This window comes from Pituophis catenifer, unplaced genomic scaffold (assembly GCF_029215685.1).
Source record: "Pituophis catenifer annectens isolate HBS135680 unplaced genomic scaffold, rPitCat1.0.hap2 SCAF_2, whole genome shotgun sequence".
Lineage (NCBI taxonomy): Eukaryota > Metazoa > Chordata > Lepidosauria > Squamata > Colubridae > Pituophis > Pituophis catenifer.
In genome coordinates, this window is record NW_027256882.1 from 178,274,476 (window position 1) to 178,298,100 (window position 23,625).

A 23,625-nucleotide genomic window follows, 5' to 3' on the forward strand; every position below is an offset into this window, starting at 1 on the left:
TCTGTCAGCAATATCAAATATGTGATCTATGCAGAGGCTGTTTTGTTTCTCATACCCTTTAATTTTTATAAAAATTTAGGTGAATATTAAACTGCACTTGTTTAAAGTTTTATTTTAAACTGATTTTGGCTATTATTAAGACTGCTACGCTAATTAAGATTCAAGTTGTATTTGAGCCAGTTTTCCTGACAAAATCTTTAGAAAATTTGGACTTTTAATTGGAACAAATAAAATTAAGCATTCCCAGAATATCAATGTGTTTGTGTGAGTTAATGAATATCAAAGTGATATGATCAAGATGTCTTTTAAAAATGGGTGTTGAAGGAAGGCTTTAATCACCTGGTCACATCTGTTATTTTGATATTGTTAACCAACTTGCTCGCCTATGTGTGTCTCAGGGTATCCCACAATGTACAGGAATAATATGTGAAATCTCCAGAATTACATGAAGACGAATCCATAAATAATCCTACCTCAACAGGGATAAGCCGCCACTGAATCCCATTAATGCCTGTGATCAAGACTTCATGTGTGACAGGCCTGCTACCATGAGAAGAATAGGAGTTCTCCAGATCCGTATGACCACCATTGATATAAAGTGGCACCTTCTCACCCTCCGAAATGATTTCCAGTGAAACAGCTGCAAAGAGCTCAGTCCCAAAACGTGGAGCCAAGTTTTCCAAAGTAGCTAAGTACTTGTGCATGAGATCCTGTTCTGTAAGTTTACCAGTGCTCAATGTGTGCTGCTGGAAACGCTGCAAGAATTTTTTGAAAACATTCTTCATGCGGAATCTGGTCAAAGAATTGTTCTGCTGAATCTGTTGGCAAAAGGATCGTGGGATGCACTCTTTGAAACTGCAAGGGACATAGACAAATTGGTACCAAAAGCAGCTTTCATAGGTATGAATGTGTTTCTTCAGTAAAACAAATGACAAAATTAGAAAGATACATAGACTGATAATACATTCCATCTAATCTCCCCCAACATCAAATGATTACTGGAAACTAGGCTCATTGTTGAATTGGCCCACACACATATAAAACTCCTATCAGTAGCAATGTGCAAGTTAAAGAATGTAAGTTTTATGATAGTGTTTTTATTTCAATAAACAGTATTCACAATTCTTTAAAAATAAATTTTGGACCACATGATTAAAAAGCACATTAAACAAAGATACAGTTTCATAAATAATGATAATACCTTGTTTTCTCTGCCACCTCTTCAAGAGAAATGCCTTTCTTCAGTGCAAGATGACATAGGTGGAGGACAGCCATTCCCAGGCTCTCATTTTTAAATTGGTGAATTTCCTGTTCAGTATGTAGGTCTTTTAAGGAGGCAATATCATTGATGAAGTCATATTTCCCCTAATAAAGAATAATCCAAAATAATATGAAGCAAAGAATTCTCCAAAATAGTAGATCTCAGATCTATCTCCTTGGGAATTTTTCTTGTTCTCTTACTGGGGATCAAACTAAAATATTGCCAAAGATTGGCATAGCAATTTCACATAGGCATAGCATTTTCTATTATACAAAATACTAAACTTTGCTGCAAAAAAATAAGAATGATTGCATAATGTGTAGCTGTAAAGAGAAAAAACTGCTAGGAATGAAGCCCCAAAGAGAAAGGAATAGTTAAGAAGAGAGCAAAGAAAATGAATACAAGTGTTAATGGAAATTTTGGGATAAAACTGAGGTACCCTGTTCCCTGAAAATAAGACCTCCCCGGATAATAAGCCCAATCGGGCTTTTGAGCATATACACTAAAACAATCCCCCCTGAAAATATTAAAAGACATGCGCAGACCGTCCCCGCCATTTCCTCTGGTTAGGGTTAGGGAGACAGAGCTGGAAATCAGGTAAGATGGCAAGAGGAGCCTCATCTTGCTCCACATGCCCCAAAATAATAAGACCTCCTCAAAAATAAGGACAAGCACTTATTTTGGGATTCAAAAAAAATATAAGACAGGGTCTTATTTTCAGGGAAACACGGTATATTAGGCTTAATCCAAATGGATGAACTATTAAAAGAAATGCCATACTTGCTCAAAGAGATAGGCAAATGATGATTTATCCAGGATGGCATTGCCTTGTTCACTCCTAAATGATCTGTCCTCTGAGTCAGCTGAGCGAGGAATACTGCGATATATGGTTGGCTCGTCATTTGTCCCATGCCAGTTTCGGAAATAATATCTGTATGAGCAACAGTAATGATATCAAAAGCTTGTTGATCAAAAGGTCGGCAGTTCAGTGGTTCAAATCCCTAGTGCCGCGTAATGGGGTGAGCTCCCATTACTTTTCCCAGCTTCTGCCAACCTAGCAGTTCAAAAGCATGTAAAAAATGCAGGTAGAAAAATAGGGACCACCTTTGGTGGGAAGGTAACAGCGTTCCATGCGCCTTTGGCATTTAGTCATGCCGGCCACATGACCACAGAGACATCTTTGGACAGCACTGGCTCTTCGGCTTTGAAACGGAGATGAGCACCGCCCCCTAGAGTCAGGAACGACTAGCACATATATGCGAGGGGAACCTTTACCCTTAATGATATCTGTCCAATGGGTCTATAAAGAAGTCTATAGCATTAAAATGAAATATTAGTCATTATTACAAATATGGAGCCATCTGCATGTCATATTTATCAACATTATTCATAAAATCATATAATATTAATTTACTTACTCATTCTCGTTCATAAACATGTAAGCTGCCTGAATCTCAACAGCCTTGGGCCAAATCTTAGAATAGGAAGGGACCTAAGTAGTCATCAAGTCCAACCCCCTGCATATCTCAAGAGTCACTACATTATCCCCAGTAGATGGCTAAAAATATGTTGAACAAGATCCAAGAATTGTTACAAATAAAAACCCTTGAGTCCTTCTGATTTCTGATCATATATGTCTAAACATTAATAATAACTTTAACAAGATCTGTACCGCTTTACTTTTTGCAATATTTTAAATGCAACCACTTTAAAATAATATCAAGAGAGGTAAATGGCAAAGTGATTAACAGCACGAATGAACTAGCAATAAACACATTTGTAGTATCAAGCAGCCTTATTTATTTATTTATTTATTTATTTATTTATTTATTATTTATTTATTTATTTATTGAATTTCTATACCGCCCTTCTCCCGAAGGACTCAGGACAGTGAACAGATTAAGATTTCATATACATATAATTTTTTTTTTTTAAACAGTAAATAATAAATTGAGTCAACTTGGTGTATCTGCTAAGACCTTGGCATAGAATTTAGATGTTTATGCTAGCCCTGCTTGTTGAAACAGAAAGGTCTTCAGGGCACGTCGGAAAGTGCGAAGATCTGGGATTATTCGTATTCCAGGGGGTATTTTGTTCCAAAGAGTAGGTGCCCCACAGAGAAGGCTCTCTCCCTTGGAACTACTAGACGACATTGTTTTAATGATGGTACTATGAGTAGGCCTACTCTGTGAGAGCGTATTGGTTGGTGGGAGGTTATCGGTTGCAGCAGGTGGTCTCGTAAGTACTCAGGTCCTAAGCCATGGAGCACTTTAAAGGTAAGAACCAACACCTTGAAGCGCATTCAGAAGGCCACCGGAAGCCAGTGCAGCTCGCGTAGAAGAGGTGTTACATGTGAGTGCCATGTTGCTCCCATAATTACTCGCGCGGCCGCATTCTGGACCAGTTGGAGCTTCCGGGTGCACTTCAAGGGGAGCCCCATGCAGAGAGCATTGCAGTAGTCAAGTCGGGAAATGACGAGGGCTTGAGTGACTGTGCGTAATGAGTCCCGGTCTAGAAAGGGACGCAATTGGCGAATTAGGCGAACCTGATAGAAAGCTCCTCTGGCCACGGCTGTTATGATCTTCTAAAGACAGTCGTGCATCCAGGAGGGTGCCTAAATTGCGAGCTTTCTCTGCGGGGGTCAATGACTCGTCCCCAATAGTTAGTGATGGGACTAACTGGCTGTACCGGGATGCCGGCAGCCACAGCCACTCAGTCTTGGAAGGATTGAGTCGAAGCCTGTTTTTCCCCATCCAGACTCGTACGGCCTCAAGGCACCGGGACATCACTTCAAGGGCATCATTGGGGTGGTTTGTGGTGGAGATGTACAGCTGAGTGTCATCAGCGTACAGATGACATTGCACCCCAAAACCACAGATGATCTCCCCCAACGGCTTCACATAAATGTTGAACAGGAGAGGCGAGAGGACCAACCCCTGTGGCACCCTGCAAGTAAGGGGCCTCGAGGTTGATCTCTGTCCACCTGTCAACACTGACTGTGACCTGTCAGAGAGGTAGGACGAGAACCACCGTAATACGGTGCCTCCCACTCCCAGCCCCTCCAACCAGTGCAGCATACTTCGCTTCGTTGCGAAGGTTGTTGAGAGTGTGGTAGCGCGACAGCTCCCCCAGTACCTGGATGAATCGTCGTATCTGGATCCGTTCCAGTCGGGCTTCAGGCCTGGGTACAGCATGGAAACGGCATTGGTCGCGTTGGTTGATGATCTCTGGAGGGCTCGGGACAGGGGTTGTTCCTCTGTCCTGGTCCTATTAGACCTCTCAGCGGCTTTTGATACCATCGACCATGGTATCATGCTGCACCGGCTAGAGGAGTTAGGGGTGGGGGGCACCGTCCTACGGTGGTTCTCCTCCTTTCTCTCTGACCGGTCACAGTCTGTGTTGACAGGGGGGCAGAGGTCGACCCCGAGGCCCCTTGTATGTGGGGTGCCACAAGGGTCGGTCCTCTCGCCCGTTCTGTTCAACGTTTATGTGAAGCCGCTGGGTGAGATCATCCGTGGTTTCGGGGTGAAGTACCATCAGTACGCTGATGATACTCAGCTGTACATCTCCACCCCGGACCACCCGAATGATGCCCTTAAAGTGATGTCCCAGTGCCTGGAGGCCGTGCGGATCTGGATGGGAAGAAACAGACTCAGGCTCAACCCATCCAAGACCGAGTGGCTGTGGTTTCCGACATCCCGATATAGTCAGTTGGTGCCATCACTAACTATTGGGGGCGAGTCATTGGCCCCCACGGAGAGGGTTCACAACTTGGGTGTCCTCCTGGACTCACGGCTGTCTTTAGAAGAGCACATGACGGCCGTGGCCAGGGGGACTTTTTATCAGGTTCGCCTGATTCGCCAGTTGCGTCCCTTTCTGGATCGGGACTCGTTAAATACGGTCACTCATGCTCTCGTTACTTCCCGCTTGGACTACTGCAATGCTCTCTACATGGGGCTCCCCTTGAGGAGCACCCGGAGGCTCCAGCTGGTCCAGAATGCGGCCGCGCGGGTGGTTATGGGACGTGGCGCTCCCATGTGACCCCCCCTCCTGCACGAGCTGCACTGGCTCCCGGTGGTCTTCCAGGTGCGCTTCAAGGTTTTGGTTACCACCTTTAGAGCGCTCCATGGCATCGGACCGGGGTATCTACGAGACCACCTTCTGCTACCAATAGCCTCTCACCGACCAGTACGCTCCCATAGAGAGGGGCTCCTCAGGGTGCCGTCAGCCAAACAGTGTCGACTGGCGGCCCCCAGGGGGAGAGCCTTCTCTGTGGGGGCACCTACCATCTGGAACGAGCTCCCCCCAGAGATACGGAAGATCCCGGATCTGCGCACGTTTCGCCCTGCTCTCAAAACTTTTCTATTTCAGCAAGCTGGCCTGGCCTAACTCCCCTCTTTTAAATTTTTTAAATTTTTTAATTCGTGATTTTATAAATTGGGTGTTTTAATCTGTGTTTTCAGCCAAAATATTTAATAATTTTAAGGGATTTTTAATATTTGTATTATCTGTATTTTATCTTGGCTGTTCACCGCCCTGAGTCCTTCGGGAGTAGGGCGGTATAGAAATTTGATTAAATAAATAAATAAATAAATGCCGCTGAGAGATCTAATAGGACCAGGATAGAGGAACATCCCTTATCCCGAGCCCTCCAGAGATCATCAACCAACGCGACCAATGCTGTTTCTGTGCTGTATCCAGGCCTGAAGCCAGACTGGAACAAGTCTAGATAGACAGCTTCATCCAGGTACTGTGGGAGCTGTCGTGCCACCACACTTTCGACAACCTTCGCTAAAAAACGAAGGTTGGAGACTGGACGGTAGTTTGCTAAAACAGCCGGATCCAGAGAGGGCTTCTTAAGGAGGGGTCTCACCACCGCCTCTTTCAAGGCGGGAGGTAAGAATCCCTCGCTCAGAGAAGCGTTAATAATTCTCTGGAGCCAGCTACGTGTAACCTCCCGGGTAGCCAGCACTAGCCAGGAAGGGCACGGGTCCAATAAACATGTGGTCGCATTCTGCTTCCCCAGTAACCTGTCCACGTCCTCAGGAGTCACAGTATCAAACTCATCCCAGATAATGTCCTCAAGATCTGCCCTAGTCATTTCATCCGAATTAATCCAGTTAGAGTCCAAGCCTTCCCGAATCTGAGCGATTTTATCATGCAGATATTGTGCAAAATCCTCAGCTCGTCCTTGCAGAGGGTCTTCCCGGGCTCCTAGCTGGAATAGAGAGCGGGTAACCCTAAACAAGGCAGCTGGGCGATTATCTGCCAATGCAATAAGAGCGGAAAAATAGTTACATTTTGCCGCTTTTATCGCCACTAAGTAGGTCTTAATATAAGATCTCACTAGTGTTCAGTCGGATTCGGAACGGCTGGTCCTCCAACTGCTCTCTAGGCGTCTTTTCTGGCGTTTCATCCCCCTCAGCTCATCAGAGAACCAAGGAGCTGGGTAGGTTTGACGCTGGGTCAGAGGCCGCAAAGGCACGACCCGGTCTAAAGCACCAGCGGCCATCCTATCCCAGGATGCCACTAGGTCTTTAGCCGAGTCATGAGCCAAGGTCTCAGGAAATGGCCCAAGCTCCATCCGGAACCTATCAGGATCCATCAGGCGCCTGGGGCGGAACCATTTAATTGATTCCGCCTCCCTGTGGTGGGTTGTAGTGGTCAGAAGGTCAAGCTTAAGGAGAGAATGGTCTGACCATGACAAGGGTTCGATGACTATATCCCCTATATCTAGACCATTCAGCCACTGGTCAGAGATAAAGATCAAATCCAGAGTGTGTCCCCCCGTGTGAGTAGGGCCATGAATAAATATACAAAAGTATGAAGGCTATTGCTTAACGCACTGTAAGCCGCCCTGAGTCTCCGGAGAAGGGCGGCATATAAATCAAATTAAAAAAAAAACAAAAAAAAAACTAATTGGGTCAGGTCCATGGCCGTCATGGAAGCCATAAACTCCCGAACCCCTTCCAACGTTTCACCAATGGATGGCAGGTTGAAATCTCCCATAACCAGTAGCTTAGGAATCTCAACTGCCACCTCGGCTATTACGTTGAGGAGCTCAGGCAGGGCTGTTGATACGTGGCAGGGAGCCAGGTACGCAATCAACAGGCCCATCTGTAACCCATAACCCCACTTCACGAGGAGGGACTCACATCCGGTTGTCTGAGGGACAGTGACTTCCCTAGGGTCAAGACCTTCCTTTATAATGACCGCCACACCTCCACCCCTGATGGAATGATGGCTGATGGAATGCGCGGAAACCTGGTGGGCACATTTCTATGAGGGGGACCCGCCCTTCATTGCCCAACCAGGTCTCTGTAATACCTGCCAGGTCCGCTTTCCCCTCCTGAATTAGGTCACAAATGAGGGGGGCTTTGTTAGCCGCAGACCTGGCATTGCATAACATCAGCCTAAGACTCGGGCTCTGAGACCTTGAGCAACCCAAGGAACGAGAAGAGTTTTGGAGGTCGGAGCACACCACTGCTTGAAGATAGTGGGTGCGTACTCCCCTGACATGATGTGGCCTCCTGCTCCCACCATATCTGCCCCTCCCAACCATAACCTTGATGGAACAGCCCATTTCCATGCCAGTATTAAGTCTGCCTATTCCCAGTTCCGAGTTTCCTATGATGTAATTTTGTGTTGACTTTGGCTTCACTTTTGGAAAATTATTTACTAATCCCTCCCTCTGTGGATTGCCCCCCAAATCCACATGATCCACCCTGTTTATACCCACCCCCCTTTCAGAAGCCATTAAGATTTTGGTTAGAAAATTAGATAAGAAAGCCCTTAATCCCCTTTTAGCACCGTGCCACCTCTCGGGATTCCAAAATCCATCATCAAGGTAGGCCCTCGATAATGTGGAGGCCCAAATTTGCGAGAGGGGGGAGTCTCGCAATGCCAAGAGTTTGGTCGCCAAATACATCTAGTAAGTCAGATGGGTATAGCATTTGGGTCTGGTCCAACAGTCTGATGTAAGAGTCTTGAGGCAGGCGAGTAATAAATTCAGTGTGGGTAAGGAACTGGTCCCTCTCACGGCAGGGGGAAGGAGTTTAGCGCTATCTCAGGATGGCCAGAGGATAAAAATCTGGTCATCCTCTAACGGTGGCTCGTTCTGAATGAGATGGTCGTAATAAATTTGTTGTTCCGTCTGCTCAAATGATGTCAGTAATTCGAAACTCCCTCAGCATCCACATTAGTAGCTGCCCAGACAATGTATGACAAGAGGGTGGCTCAGTTGGAAATAAAGCTAAACAGTGAAGGTAGAATGATAATAGCTCCATGGGGTGGGGGTAGATGTATATAAAGAGGGAAGGTAGTCTAGGTGGTGAAAGTATAGTCTGGAGGCAGCTAGGTCAGTGTCAAAATCAAGGTGGTAATGTATAAACTGGAGGCGGCTGGGTTAGGGACTAGCCGAGGCAGAGAATTGAGAAAGGTGGGGGAGGCCTCCAAGGTGACCAGGTAGATAGTCTTTTGTCAACCTCTGGCCTCTCCTACTCTTGGCATATTGAATAGTTCTCTGCATATATTGCCAGGCTCCAGACTTTAGATTATAATGATGTCTTCCAATTCCAGCAAGGGTCTAAACACCTTGCGTGATTCAGGGCACTCAAGGCACTCCAGGGGTTAATAGTTTTTAGATTCCCTCTGATGACGTTGCAAGCTGTCACTGGCCTTAGCTCAGGGCTCTCGAAGAGGTAGTCATTTCCGCCCCAGCAGCTATCGTCGGTGAGGGCAACTTCAGGTTTCCCAGCAATTCGGAGCCCCCAGGGTGTCTAGGGCTCGACAGGGACTGCCATGGTGCCGTTCGTCGCCGCCGCCCACCACCATTGTCGTTCCAACCGCCATTGCTTTAAGAATGGAGGAACTGATGTAACTGCCATTAACGGAACTGCTAGAGTTAGCCTCCCATGGTGCGTTCACATGCCAATATCTGCCCAGCTCCGATGATCCAGAGGGTGAGAGAAACCTCGTTGAGCTGGGAAAAGTTCCCCTAGTTGCTGCTGGGGCTGAAGGGAGTTAAGTCAGCCCCGGTGGACCTCCAAACGACCCAAAGCCGCCCCATCATCAGACCGAGATTAGGCGAGAGCTGCCATCTTGGCGCATGCGCAGATGTTAGACCCCCTAACAACAATATTAGATGGTCCACTTCTAGCAGTGTTCCAATATCTCAGGGATTGCCACAAAGAAGAGGGAATCAAACTATTCTCCAAAGCATCTGAGGGTAGAACAAGAAGCAATGGGTGGAAACTAATCAAGGAGAGAAGCAACTTAGAACTAAGGAGAAATTTCCTGACAGTTAGAACAATTAATCAGTAGAACAATTTGCCTCCAGAAGTTGTGAATGCTCAAACACTGGGAGTTTTTAAGAAGATAACCATTTGTCTGAAGTGGTGTTGTGTTTCCTGCCTAAGCAGGGGGGTTGGACTAGAAGACCTCCAAGGTCCCTTCCAACTCTATTATTCTATTCCCATGATGGCGAACCTATGGAACACGTGTTGAGATGGCACACAGAGCCCTCTCTGTGGGCATGCAGACTGTCACCAGCTGGTCTTCCAGATTCTGGTGCATGCATGTGCGCCGGCCAGCTGGTTTTCATGCGAAGATCAGCTGGCGTGCCGGAACCCAGAAGAGAGCAGCTGGCCAGTGTACATGAGTGCCAGACCAGCTGTCCGGCATGCATGTGTACAATGGAACCCGGAAGAGCAGCTGCCTGACGCACACATGTGCACAGCCAGCTGCTCTCTTCTGTGTTCCGGCGCTCTGGCATGCATGTGCGTGCTCCAGTTTCAGCACTGCCGAAAAGATTAGCCATCACATTCTATCTGTCTGGTCTATTCTAGAAGAATAAAGAATATCTAAATGTGAACATTTAAAACAATGGTATATGAGTGCTAATATTGCTATGTAAATTATCATTTTCCAGTGCGCTGCTCCCACAATCCATAGATGGGTTCTATTCCACTTGTCCTGACAGTTACAGAGTGAAAAAAAAAAATTCCTTTGTGCTATGGCCACACCCACCTTTCCCAAGAACCTCCAGTCTTTTTTTCACTCTGTCCCTGACAGGACTGCAGTGTTTCCTCGTGCTATTTCTAATTGCGGTGATTAGTTGCTATTTAGGTAATTTCTTTTATTTGTGATTAGCTTTGAGATTGGGGATGAGAGCAGAAGATCTCTGGCCACTGCGGAGGCGCGTGTGGCGGCCCTGGGGCTCCAGGCCGCCCCACGCCTCTCTCGTCTTCTTTCTGTTCGGATCGCAGCTTTCGGCGCTCTGACCCTACGGGGCGGAGCCGAAGGGCCTAATTAGCCGCCGGTGCCGAGGGGAGGCAGCTGGTGAGCTGGTTTGTCTTCCCGCACCTCATTTTAAGCTCTCACTTTAGCGGGCGGCTCCGGAGCTTCTGCACGGGATCGAGCAGACTCCGACGTTTCTCCCTCCGCTGATCTTCTGCTGGGCGCAGTCTCCATGTCGGGCGGCCTCACAACTCCCGCTACGGCCGCCATTGTGCAGCTTGGACATCCGCGACAGCCTTTGCCGCCCAGCAGTTACGGTTGCCATTTTGTGATCGCGGCGACCGCCATTTTCCACCTGCCCGATCGCTACTCCATAGCTCTCCAACAGTAATTACATCCAAGAGGCGGCTGAGAGCCTTTCAGCAGAGAGGGGAGGCTCGCTTATCTGGACACGGCTTTTCAACAGATAAGTCTTCTTCGCCATTTGGCGTTTTGGCGGGTTGTGGCCTCTTTGAAGTGGCCGTCGAATAAAAAGGGGTGAGGCGAGTTTCCCTGATTGCTTGGTGGGACAGCGCCATCTGGAGGCATTATCCAAAGTGCCCTGTAGCACTTATAGTTATTATGGCTGACACACCCCTGTCATCAGATTCAGAGACTGAGGTCAGCCCGTCTATGCCTTCCACCTCTCACAGGCAGAAGACCGGCAAGGGGGCAGTATCAGCTGGTCATTCCTCATCTCAAGCCAGGTCTTCTGCTGCCCAGGATAAGGACGCTTTGCGGCGCCACAGGGCATTGGAAAAACAATACGATAAAGCTAAGAGGGCAAGCCAAGCCTCGAGGGTATTGGGTGACCAGACCTCCCTGCGGAGGTCGCCTAGTCCGGGCGTCAACACTCAAGACCACCCTACCACACACCCCCAGTCACAGTTGCGGGGCGATCAGGCTACCACAGCTATTCCGTGGGGTCTAGCCAGGGGGGTTTCCATGTCCTTGCCGGACGTGTCATCAATCGGTGGAGCGACATCTGCATCCCCGCTTCACCGCCAGCCAGAGGCAACTTTCACGCCCACAGCTGCTGGCATGCGTACAACCGACGGCAGTCTGATGGGGAACCAAATTGACTTCCAGTCATTTTTCTCGTCGGCCCTGTCATCGCTATGGGCCGCGAGTATGCAACAAGGGGTTGCCCCTCCCCAGCAACAACTTCCCGTCCCGCCGCCACCTCCCCCTACGAGGGCCCACGTATTTCAACCCAAAGACAGTGTCTCCCCATCCGAATCTGAACAGGAGGAGGAGTTTCCTGAGGATGTGGAGTTGTCCGAGGACGAGGATCTCCCCCCGGATACCCCGGCTTTCACTGGACTGTTTAAGCTGTCGATGTTTAAATCGCTACTGCACAAGGCCCGTTTAGCCACTAACTTTGAGCAAACATCCTCGTCCGCTTCCGAGCCCCAGGCTACAGGGGGTCCTCATGACGCGCTTTTTCGCATTTCTACTCCGAACAAGGATTTCATCCCTTGCCCTCAGTTATTTACGGAGGTCGTTCGTTCTCCGTGGGTTCAGCCTGGCTCTCTAACAGCGCCCAGTAACCAGGACAAAAGGCTGTTTTGTGCGGCCCCCGAACTTGAGGCTCTTCTGGAATTGCCGACTATAGACACCCCGGTAGCAAGCCTCTCGTCTTCCTCTGCTGTGTCAGCGTTCCAAATTAGGCTCTCTTCCAGCGCTGACATAACAAGATGAAGCAGGAGCTTGATTTATTGCTGAGATGAACTTTTACCTAGTTTTGTGTGTGTACAGATAGGGTTTCCTGGGAGACGAGGAGGGGGGGCTACATTCCTGTGAAAAGAACGTGCCGGGATGTAGAGATGGATATGCATGTTGGCCAATGGGACATTGGGGTTGGAGAGCGGAAGAGGAGGGGGTTGGAAGGAGGGGCCAGTTTGGCTGAAATTAGATTCAGGAATGTCGGCTTATTTCTGTTCTTAATAAAAAATGATTCATTAGAGACTGCGCTTGAAAATGAAACTTATTTTAAGATAGAACCGAAACCTGACAGACAGCCAAACTCTCCTCCAAATCCAGGCTGGCTGAGTTTAAATCATCCCGTTCCCTCCCAGACATCTGGTCGGACGGACTATGGCTGAAGCCAAGCCCTCGGAGGAAAGCCTGCTTCAAGAAACGGGAGGAGCAGAAGCGGTCGTGATTCCAGCCAACTTGGAAAATACAAAGGTAAAAGATAAAGAAAAACCCCTAAGTGAATTGGGAAGGGCGAGCTGGGGATGGGAATGGCAGCGAAGCCCAGACAAGGCAGCACCTCCCCACCCCAGGATGAGAGACGAGGCAAAGGACTACCAACTCCAAGGCTGGCCCTCCAGAGCTCAGCACAGAGAGGAGAGGGCAGAGAGGGAGGAACCACCCCAGTTCAGAGGGAAGTTCGATGGTGACCCAGACAACCTCGCCCAATTCCTCGATTCAGCTGAGATATACATAGAGCGGTTCGAACACCTCTACCCTTTCCCCAGAGCCCTAGTGAATGCTATTTCGGAAGGGCTGGAGGGAGAAGCAAAGAGGTGGTCAGCATCACTCTACAAATACAGGGCCCCCCAGCTACAACATGCGGATGGGTTCTTGCAACTATTGAGAGCCCATTATGAGGAGGAGGAGGAGGACCCCTATGTGGAAGACGAGCTCAGAAACCTAATGCAGAGGGGGAAGCCTATCAGAGAGCATATCCGTGAATTCAGGAGAGTCATTGGGACACTGCCTCCCCTACCAGAGCGATTGCTGGTGTATTTTTTTAGAACAAGCCTAGATAAAAGAATTTCCCAAGTGACTGCCTATCGTGACATCCCAAACCGACTCGCTGAATGGTTCCGGGTAGCGATAAAAGTCGACAGAGGGATGCGGGCGAGTGACACGTCAAAACCACCAGAGGGAAAGGAGAGAGGCCGACCAGACCAGGGGCCACTCAATAGACGAGAAACCCCAACATCACAGCCCTCCTACAGACCAACTGCCCCACGGAGCCCACTGAAATGCTACAGATGTGGGGGAAACGGCCACATAGCAGCAAGATGTGGAACGCCTAGACCGGGACCCGATCCACCACCCAAAGCACGGCCGGAACGAGGGCCCAAGCGCGTCACCCACGTACTGCAGGAAGCTCCCCAAATCCCTGAGTTCTTCGCTCATCTGACCGAAACCAGAGGAATCCCAGATGAGAGAGATCAGTTCCCCGAACCCTATGACACGGAAGACGAAGGCGAGGATGACCCGATGGTGAGTGGACCCGTCCACCCTTTTCTTTTCCCCATACGCCTAACAGCCCCCAAAACAGGGGCCCAAGAGACTTTCCAAGCCCTAATAGACTCGGGTAGCACACGGTGCCTAATCAACCTACCCACAGTTCTAAAATTGGGAATCCGAGCTAAACAGCTCAAACAACCAATTCGCTTCGAGCAAGTTGATGGGTCCCTAGTGGGAGGAACATATGCCACACATTTGACTGAACCCGTGAGACTAGAACTCGCAGATCACTGGGAGACGATCCGCTTCATAATAGCCCCCAAGATGACAGAACCAGTCATATTGGGACTCTCATGGCTCGACAAATGGGGCCCAATCATTTGGTGGCAAGAGGGAACCCGCAGGCTGAGAATAGCAAAGGGGCCCCAACCCCTGCCGCCCCAACCAGAAGAATTCCCTCCCACGCTGAAACCCCAAAGCAGCCCTCCACTACAGAAGAAAACACCACCAACACAAGGGCCCCTCCCAGAAGGTGCAGCAAAACAATTGGCAGCCACACCCACCACCGCTTGTAACGCAAACCAGATCCCAAGGGAGTACCAAGACCTTGCAGGGGTATTCAGCGAGGCCGAGTGTGACATTCTGCCCCCCCACCGCGAGACCGATTGTGCCATCGAGATTATCCCAGGAGCAAAACTACCCAAACCTAAAATGTATGCTATGACGCCCCGAGAAATGCAGGAAATGCGGGACTACATAGACAAAAACTTACAAAGGGGATTTATTGAGCCAGTGAAACCAAGGGTAGCGGCGCCGGTCATGTTTAAAGAGAAAAAGGACGGCTCCATGAGACTGGTGGTCGACTTTCGAAGTATCAACGCTGTTTGCGTACACAACTTGTACCCCCTCCCCCTCATGAAAGACATGTTAGCCCACCTAGCTAAAGGGAAGGTTTTCACCAAACTAGACCTTCGAGAAGCTTATTACCGAGTACGCATAAGGGCAGGAGATGAATGGAAAACAGCATTCAACTGCCCCCTGGGTAGTTTCCAGTTTAAAGTAATGCCTTTTGGATTGCAAGGAGCCCCGGCAGTGTTCATGCAGTTAATAAACGAAGTCTTACATGAACACCTTTACAAAGGGGTCCTCGTCTACCTGGACGATATTCTTATCTACACGGAGACCATAGACGAACATATACCCCTCGTCCGCCAAGTACTGGAAAAACTGCTATGGGCAAACCTATATGTCAAACTGCCAAAATGCGATTTCCACCAATCACGGCTAGACTACCTGGGCTACCGAGTATCAAATGAGGGGATAGAGATGGACCCAGCCAAGGTCCAATCAGTTCTACAATGGCAGCCCCCTCGCACCCGCAGACAACTGCAAAGTTTTCTAGGTTTTGCGAATTTCTACAGACAATTCATCCCCTCGTTTGCGAAGATTGCCAAACCTTTGACAGACCTCCTAAAGACAGGAAGCCCAGCGATGAAACCTCGCCCGGGACAACCCCTACAGTGGGACCTGACCTGCCAACAGGCATTTGAGACGCTAAAAGGACTGTTCGCGAAAGAACCTGTCTTAAAACACCCGGATCCAGAACAGCCTTTTGTCATCCAAGCAGACGCAAGTGATGTGGCAGTAGGAGCCGTGTTACTCCAAAAGAACAACCAAGGGGATCTACAACCCTGCGCCTACACCTCCCGCAAACTCACCGATACGGAGAGGCGATGGGCGGCGTGGGAGAAGGAAGCGTTTGATCTGTCCCCGTCCCCACACACACACACACAGCCAGTCGAGGGTTAAGGAAACACTTTGGAACGCACCCAGTTCTTATCTCCGACTTGGCAGCGATAGACACACCGTCTGCCAAGTTACTTTATTTTCACAAACAGACAGATAAGATACGAACGTTCAAGAAAGTCCAAACAGAAATAATATTCCTCCCAGCAGTTCCGGACGAGGCTTTAGTGACTGTCCAAGGTTTTGCTTTGTTCGTCACAAAAGATCCTTGACCACCACTCTCTATTATATAGTCTCTGGGGTGTGGTCTCTGGGGTGTGGTCCAGTGACTCAGTTCTAATCCCTAGCACGCCTCCCAAGCTGCTGCAAACGTTTATCACGCCTTCGGAGGCGTGCGTCCAGGAATGATGTGTCATTATCACTCTGATCCGAAGCAGCTGTTTCCTCTCCCTCGGCCGGCACTTGAAACAATGCCAGAGGGGAGGGGCCTGGAGAGGGAGGCCTGGCTGACTCCTCTTCCTCATGCTTGGAGCTTTCTTCCTCCGATGGGATAGGCTCAGAGGGCGGGGCCACAACAGCGTTTGCAGTAAGGTGGGCCTTGTTACCTGGCGGCACCTTCTAGAGGGAGGCCAGAAACCATTTGAAGTCTGGACTGATCATAAAAACCTAGAGGCCCTAAAAACCCCACGAAAACTGTCGCCCAGGCAAGTGCGGTGGGCACAATACTTCAATCGTTTCAATTTCGAGCTTAAGCACATCCCAGGTGGGAGAAATTTCCTGGCTGATGCCCTCTCCCGGATGCCCCAATACAACAGTGAGCGGGAGCAGGTAGTGAATGCCATCATCCCCTCCACCCAAGCTGCGGCCCAAGTGATCACCAGACGGCAACGACGTGACCAGCAAGGCCAACTTGCAAGTGACTTAACTGCAAAATTAAAAAATGAAACGCTGACAGACCCCTGGTATCGGGACAATCAACATCTCTTGACAAAAAGAGATGAACTAGCATGGAGGGGGACAAAGCTCTATGTCCCACAGAGTTTACGCATCCTGATTCTCAAGAGGAGCCACGATGTTAAACCAGCAGGACACTTCGGGTTCCTAAAGACTCTGCACCTAGTACGGAGGCAGTTCTGGTGGCCACATATGAGAAAGGACGTAGACAGTTATGTAAAAAGCTGCACCATTTGTGCCACGATGAAGACAAGGCCAGGGTGCCCGCCTGGATTGTTGCAACCAGTAGCTGAGCCAACAAGACCATGGGAGGAGATTGCAATGGACTTTATAGTAGACCTACCGAGGAGTAGTGGAAATACAGTGATCTGGACTGTAATAGACTTATTCTCCAAACAGGCACACTTCATTCCTTATAGTGGACTGCCTTCAGCCCGTCAGTTGTCCAAACTGTTCCTGAAACACATTTACCGCCTACATGGAGTCCCCAGGAGAATCATTTCCGACAGAGGGGTCCAGTTCACAGCAAAGTTCTGGAGGGAGTTTCTACGATCCATAAGTTCATCCCAAGGGCTCAGCTCAGCATTTCACCCGAGTACCAATGGGGGGGCAGAAAGACTGAACGCTATGATAGAACAGTATTTAAGATGCTACGTCGACTACCAGCAGTCCAATTGGGCAGACCTCCTATCTTTTGCGGAGGTTGCATATAATAATGCTGTCCACAGCAGCACGGGGCTAACCCCGTTCAAAATAGTGAGTGGCATGGATTTTGTTCCCATGCCAGAATACCCGAGGGAGCCCCCTTCCTCAGTCAGTTTGACCGACTGGATGGCAATGTTGAGACAAACTTGGGAAAATGTTAAGAGGGCGCTGGCAAAGGCGGCTCAATCTTATAAGGACCAAGCAGACAAGCACCAAACTCCCCAAAGACCATTTCAGCTGGGAGAGAAAGTTTACCTCTCCACCAAGTACTTGAGACTTAGACTCCCGAGCAGGAAATTGGGCCCAAAATTTATAGGACCATTTCCTATAATAAAAATAATCAACCCCGTTACAGTGCAATTGCAGTTGCCACGGCTTTTGGGGAAAATTCACCCCGTTTTTCACAGTAGCCTTCTAAAACCTGTAGTGGGGTCTACTTTAAGGCCAACACCACGTGAACCCCCTGGGCCCCTGGTTGTTGGGGGCCAAACGCACTACGAAGTGCAGCGGATTCTTGATTCAAGATGGCACAGGGGGCGCCTTCAGTACTTAATTAAATGGAAGGGTTACCCATTGTCAGAGGCTTCCTGGGTGAAGAGTGCAAACATCCAAGCTGATTGCCTTATAGCAAGATTCCATGCAGACCACCCAGGAAAGCCGGGAGGGGGGGTGCACAGTCAGGGAGGGACTGATGAGACTAATCTTAATGTGTTTTCCCTATGGGATAGGTGATGTCGCAGAAGTGAAGGGAGAGGGGCCGGATGTCAGCGTTCCAAATTAGGCTCTCTTCCAGCGCTGACATAACAAGATGAAGCAGGAGCTTGATTTATTGCTGAGATGAACTTTTACCTAGTTTTGTGTGTGTACAGATAGGGTTTCCTGGGAGACGAGGAGGGGGGGCTACATTCCTGTGAAAAGAACGTGCCGGGATGTAGAGATGGATATGCATGTTGGCCAATGGGACATTGGGGTTGGAGAGCGGAAGAGGAGGGGGTTGGAAGGAGGGGCCAGTTTGGCTGCAATTAGATTCAGGAATGTCGGCTTATTTCTGTTCTTAATAAAAAATGATTCATTAGAGACTGCGCTTGAAAATGAAACTTATTTTAAGATAGAACCGAAACCTGACATGCTGTTTCTACAGACCCTTTAGATAGCCTTAAGTCGGAGGACCGCAAGACTGAACTATCCTTTCGGAAAGCACACCAGGCGGCCGCCTGGGCAATTAAAACCGCCGCAGCAATGTCGTTTTTTAACAGGGCGACTTTGATCTGGCTAAGACAACTTCAAGAGCGTCTGCCTCCGGAAGAAACCAAGTGGCACCAAGATATCAATAAAATAGTGGCGGCCACCGAATATTCTGCGGACGCTTCCTTGTCTTCGGCGAAATTCGCTTCCCGTATGATGGTCTCGACCGTTACATCACGTCGCTTGTTTTGGCTCCGCAACTGGAAAGCGGAGGCCAAGGCAAAGTGGAAACTGGCGGCTGCCCCTTACGAAAGTGCGAAGCTGTTCGGGATGTCTTTGGATCCACTTTTAATAGAGGATAAAGACAAGAGAAAAGTCCTCCCTTCATCCTTTCGGCGACCTGAACGCCGGTACGTCCCGTACACCCAACGACAGCCCTTTCGGGCCTATTCGGGATCAGGGGGATCCTCTTCTCAACGTTTCTCGTCCTTTGGCAGGGACAGATACCAGGATCGACAGCAGTCCAGAGATCGGGGGAGGTACCAGCCACCAGCTAAGAAACCTGGCCGAGGATCCGGGTACAAGCCTTTTCGCAGAGGCAAGTGACGCCCTGACACCCGCTCCCATCGGCGGTCGACTCCAGCAGTTTTATCGTCAATGGGAAGTGTCAACTGTGGACAATTGGGTGCTCCGAACCATTTCCCACGGCCTGCTGATAGAATTCACCGTCCCAGCAGAGCATCAGGGCCACAGCTTCTACTCAGGTCTGTTTTTGGTCCCCAAAACCTCGGGGGGCTGGAGGGGCATACTCAATCTGAAGACCTTGAACCTGTCGGTGCGCTATCGCAGGTTCAAGATGCACTTCCTCCGCTCGATACTTGGCTGTATCAGACAAGGGGACCTCCTACAGTCCGTGGACCTCCGGGAGGCGTACCTTCATGTCCCGGTGCATCCTGCCCACCGTCGCTTCCTCCGATTCGAATATTCAGGCTGCCACTACCAGTATTGTGCAATGCCCTTTGGACTCTCCTCTGCCCCCAGGACGTTCACAAAATTGGTAGCGGTGGTGGCGGCATCCCTACGAACCGTACCTGTTCGAGTCTTGTGTTACCTGGACGACATCCTGGTCCTGTCCAGTTCACCTACGTCGGCCCACAGCGACATTACCTGTGTGATCGATACCTTCCAACGACATGGGTTCACCATCAACGTCACAAAGAGTCATCTGGTCCCGTCCACGTGTATCTTGCACCTTGGGGCGGTGATAGACTCAGCAGTGGGGCAGGTTTCCTTATCTCCCGACAGAATCGAAAGTATCCGGGAGTCCATCAATCAAAGCTTGAGCCAACGCCGGGTTCCCCTGATTTCGCTGTCACAGATCTTGGGGAAGATGGTGTCGGCTTTCGACATTGTACCGTGGGCACGAAGTCATTATCGTCCTCTGCAGTGGTACCTCCTCCCCTTTCAGAGGTCGGGGCGCAGCACATCGGCTCGCAAGGTGGCTTTGCCGCCGAAGATTCGGCTCTCCCTGCGGTGGTGGATCTCACCAGCGGTCACTCGAGGTTCCTACTTCCTGGAGCCAGATCGACTGGTCCTTACCTCGGACGCCAGTCTCCAGGGTTGGGGCGCCCATCTCTTACACCTAGTAACACAGGGCCAGTGGTCTCCGGCGGAGAGACAGAAGAACATCAACCTGTTGGAGCTCCGGGTGATTCGGCTGGCCCTTCTACAATTCCAGTCCACCCTCGAAGGCGCCCACGTGCTGATCCTAACAGACAACGTATCCGCCAAAGCGCATGTCAACCGACAGGGGGGTACGAGATCGAAGGCGCTCATGGTCGAGTCGGAAAGGTTGTTCCAGTGGGCAGAACGTCACCTGTCGTCCATCAGAGCGGACCACATATCGGGGGTGGACAATGTACAGGCGGACTGGCTCAGCAGGGAGCGGATAGACCCTGCCGAATGGCAGCTGCATCCCCAACTGTTCCTAGAGATCACCGCGCGATTCGGAACACCAGTCATAGATCTCTTCGCCAGCCACCTGAACTCCCACCTTCCACGTTTCTTTTCCAGGTATCCGCACCCGAGAGCGGAGGACTGCGATGCCCTCAGATGCCCGTGGCCGGAGGGCCTACTGTATGCGTTTCCTCCGATACCCCTGATCTCCAGAGTAATTCGAAAACTGTTAGCCGAAAACGCAGAGCTCCTTCTGGTGGCGCCCAACTGGCCCCGGAGACAGTGGTACGCGGATCTGGTGGCCCTGTCGGCATCTCCCTCGTGGGTGATTCCTCCTCATCGGCTCTCTCTGTGCCAGGGTGCCATCCGTCATCCGGACCCTCAATGGCTCAGGTTGACCGTCTGGCACTTGAGAGGGCCATCATGAGGAGGGATCATCTCTCAGATGAGGTGATCGGAGTCATTCAGGCATCTCGCCGACCATCGACTTCCAGAATTTATCAGGCAACTTGGAAAGCGTTCTGCATTTGGTGTGGCGAGCGGCACCTGGATCCAACGTCAGCGGATGTTCCTTCAATCCTGGATTTTCTCCAAGCAGGCCTGAGGAAGGGTCTTGCACCTTCCACACTGCGCAGACAGACCGCCGCATTATCTACTGTTCTTGCTTGTGCGCCTTATCCGATGTTGTCTCATCACCCTCGAATTAAGGGTTTCCTGCATGGGGCATCTAATATTTCTCCTCCCATGGTGCACAGATTCCCTTCCTGGGACCTTCCCTTTGTATTAGAGACACTTGTGGAGCCACCTTTTGAACCGCTGAACTCCATCTCTCTTAAACATCTATCTTTTAAGGTGGCATTCCTACTCGCCATTATATCTGCGAGGCGGGTGTCAGAGTTGGCAGCTTTGTCAATACGGAAGGATCTTTGTATCTTCCACAGCAACACAGTCATCTTGAGGTTGGATCCAACCTTCACACCCAAGGTGAACTCCCTGTTTCACCGGTCTCAGGAACTGGTGTTACCGGATTTTTGCCCATCACCTCGACATCGTCAAGAGCGGCGCTGGCATCGTCTAGACGTTAGACGGGCTCTGAAGTACTATATTCGTCGCACTGCCTCCTTCCGTCGTACGGAGGCCATGTTGGTGTCGTTTCACCCGACTTCTATGGGGTTGAAGGTTTCTGCACCTACAGTGGGGCGTTGGATTAAAGCCTGTATCTCCATGGCTTATGAGCTCAAGGCCAAACCTTTACCTGGCAAGATTCTACCACACTCCACCCGCAGTGCTGCCGCAACAGCTGCTTGGTCTTCCCAGGCATCAGTACTAGATATCTGCAGAGCGGCCACGTGGACATCTGCATCACCCTTTATTAGACATTATAAGATCGATACGTATGCCTCGGCTGAGGCCTCCTTTGGCCACAGGGTGTTGCAAAATATTGTGTCTGATCCGGGATCCGGGAGCAGTCAGCCTCCCACCCAGGGACCGTGAACTTGGGTATATCCCATCTATGGATTGTGGGAGCAGCGCACTGGAAAACGGACATTACCTTGTCTGAACGTCCATTTTCTGGGCGCTGCGACCACAATCCATTCCCACCCTTGGTTTCTTTCTGGGCTTCCTGCTCATTTGTTGGGATTGACTTTGGTTGTATTCCGAGTTGGTGTTTCTTAATGTTCATTGTCTGGTTCCAGTGTCTTCGTGACAAAAAGACTGGAGGTTCTTGGGAAAGGTGGGTGTGGCCATAGCATGAAGGAATTTTTTTTTTTTTCACTCTGTAACTGTCAGGACAAGTGGAATAGAACCCATCTATGGATTGTGGTCGCAGCGCCCAGAAAATGGACGTTCAGACCAGACAACGTTCGTTCTAAGTAATAACAAAAGAACAGTGGCATGGTTCTCAAGGATTAACTCAATTGATAGCTAATATGCATTTCTCAAAAGTCCTGATCAAAGCCATCTTAATATATTACTGCCCTGAACAAACAATATTGATGTCTTCTAAGAGTTTAACTAAGGCTCCTTGACAAGACTGATTTAAAAAATCAGTATGCTGCCTGTATACATATGTACTAGGGAAACCTAAGACAGCACACAGGTCTTGTAGACAATGCTTTTAAATAGCTAGCTCTCTTAGCTACTTTCATAGCTACTGGTGTGAAATATTGTAGATCTGGCAAATTGATATCAATTGACTTTAATTCAGTTGTCTCCAAGAGTAGCAAGAGAGGAATGAATGCCAACAACTCATTCTTCTGCATCCTCAGTGCTGCAATAGTTATTTTTCTGAATAGCTTGCCTATAAATATAACCTCAGTAGGCATAAGGCGAGCAAAGTGCCTTTACCTTTTCAAGGTTTACCTTCAATTGACTGCACTAAGTTAAAGTTACTAACTAGACCTACGTTGCAAAATTCTGGACAATCACTAGATGGAAGTAAAGAGATACAGCTCAAGTGGTCTTGATAATAATAATAATAATAATAATAATAATAATAATAATAATAATAATAATAATAATAATTATTATTATTATTATTATTATTATTATTACTATTACTATTACTATTACTATTATTATTAAATACTTGGTCGATATCTACGATGCTGGCAGCAACCTGTATCAACCATCAGTGCCAGTTAATGTTTGTGATACATTTTTAAATGTTTAGTTGGCTGAGTTTCATGTTTAATGAATAAAGTATATAGAATAATAATAATAATAATAAGTTGACTGAGTTTCATGTTTAATGAATAAGTTTATAATTATCATCATCATCTGAAACTTAGATGCCACTGACTCCCTGCGACTCTAGTTGGGTGTTTACAATTGTTGAAAACATTTCTAACAGTAAAAAAATATTAAAAAGGCAAAAATAGCATACGACCAAAGAACAAAGATAGCAAAGGAAACATTCTCCCCATCAAACTGAAGCAGATTTCCTCTTTCCTTTTCCTTCTCACCATAATAGCTGTAGCATAAATTCTGAGAATGTGAAGTGGTCTGATATCACTTTATCCAGATTAACAAATATTATTAAAAGGCAAAAAACGTTCATGAAGTTGAGCTAATTTCATCAGATGTATGAAATGTCTATAAGGATGTAGGATTTAAATTGGGATAAGGGGCAAGGGAAGAGACGGAAGATTTACTGCATCTCTATTATGGCCTTCTTAAAAGCGTTTTCTTATTCAAAATGCCTCAATATACCAGATAATTGTGAAAATTAGGTTAGAGTTATACTGAAGAAAAGACAAGCTTAGAACCGCTGTGCTCTTGATTCAGAAGAGCAAATAAAAATTTGCTCTTTTCCTTCTGTACAATGCCTTCAG

At 48.7% G+C, this 23,625-nt stretch overlaps 1 protein-coding gene across 1 annotated transcript in view; it reads right to left on the minus strand.

Annotated features, from left to right (window-relative positions):
• Positions 1-23,625, minus strand: part of TYK2 (tyrosine kinase 2) — a 67,136-nt gene that overhangs the window by 28,221 nt on the left and 15,290 nt on the right. Inside the window, exons 4-6 of the mRNA XM_070938199.1 lie at positions 2,042-2,192; positions 1,202-1,365; positions 474-855 (exon numbers count right to left, since the gene is read on the minus strand). Of these exons, the coding sequence (XP_070794300.1) occupies positions 474-855; positions 1,202-1,365; positions 2,042-2,192 (697 nt within the window). The remainder of the gene's footprint in view (positions 1-473; positions 856-1,201; positions 1,366-2,041; positions 2,193-23,625) is intronic.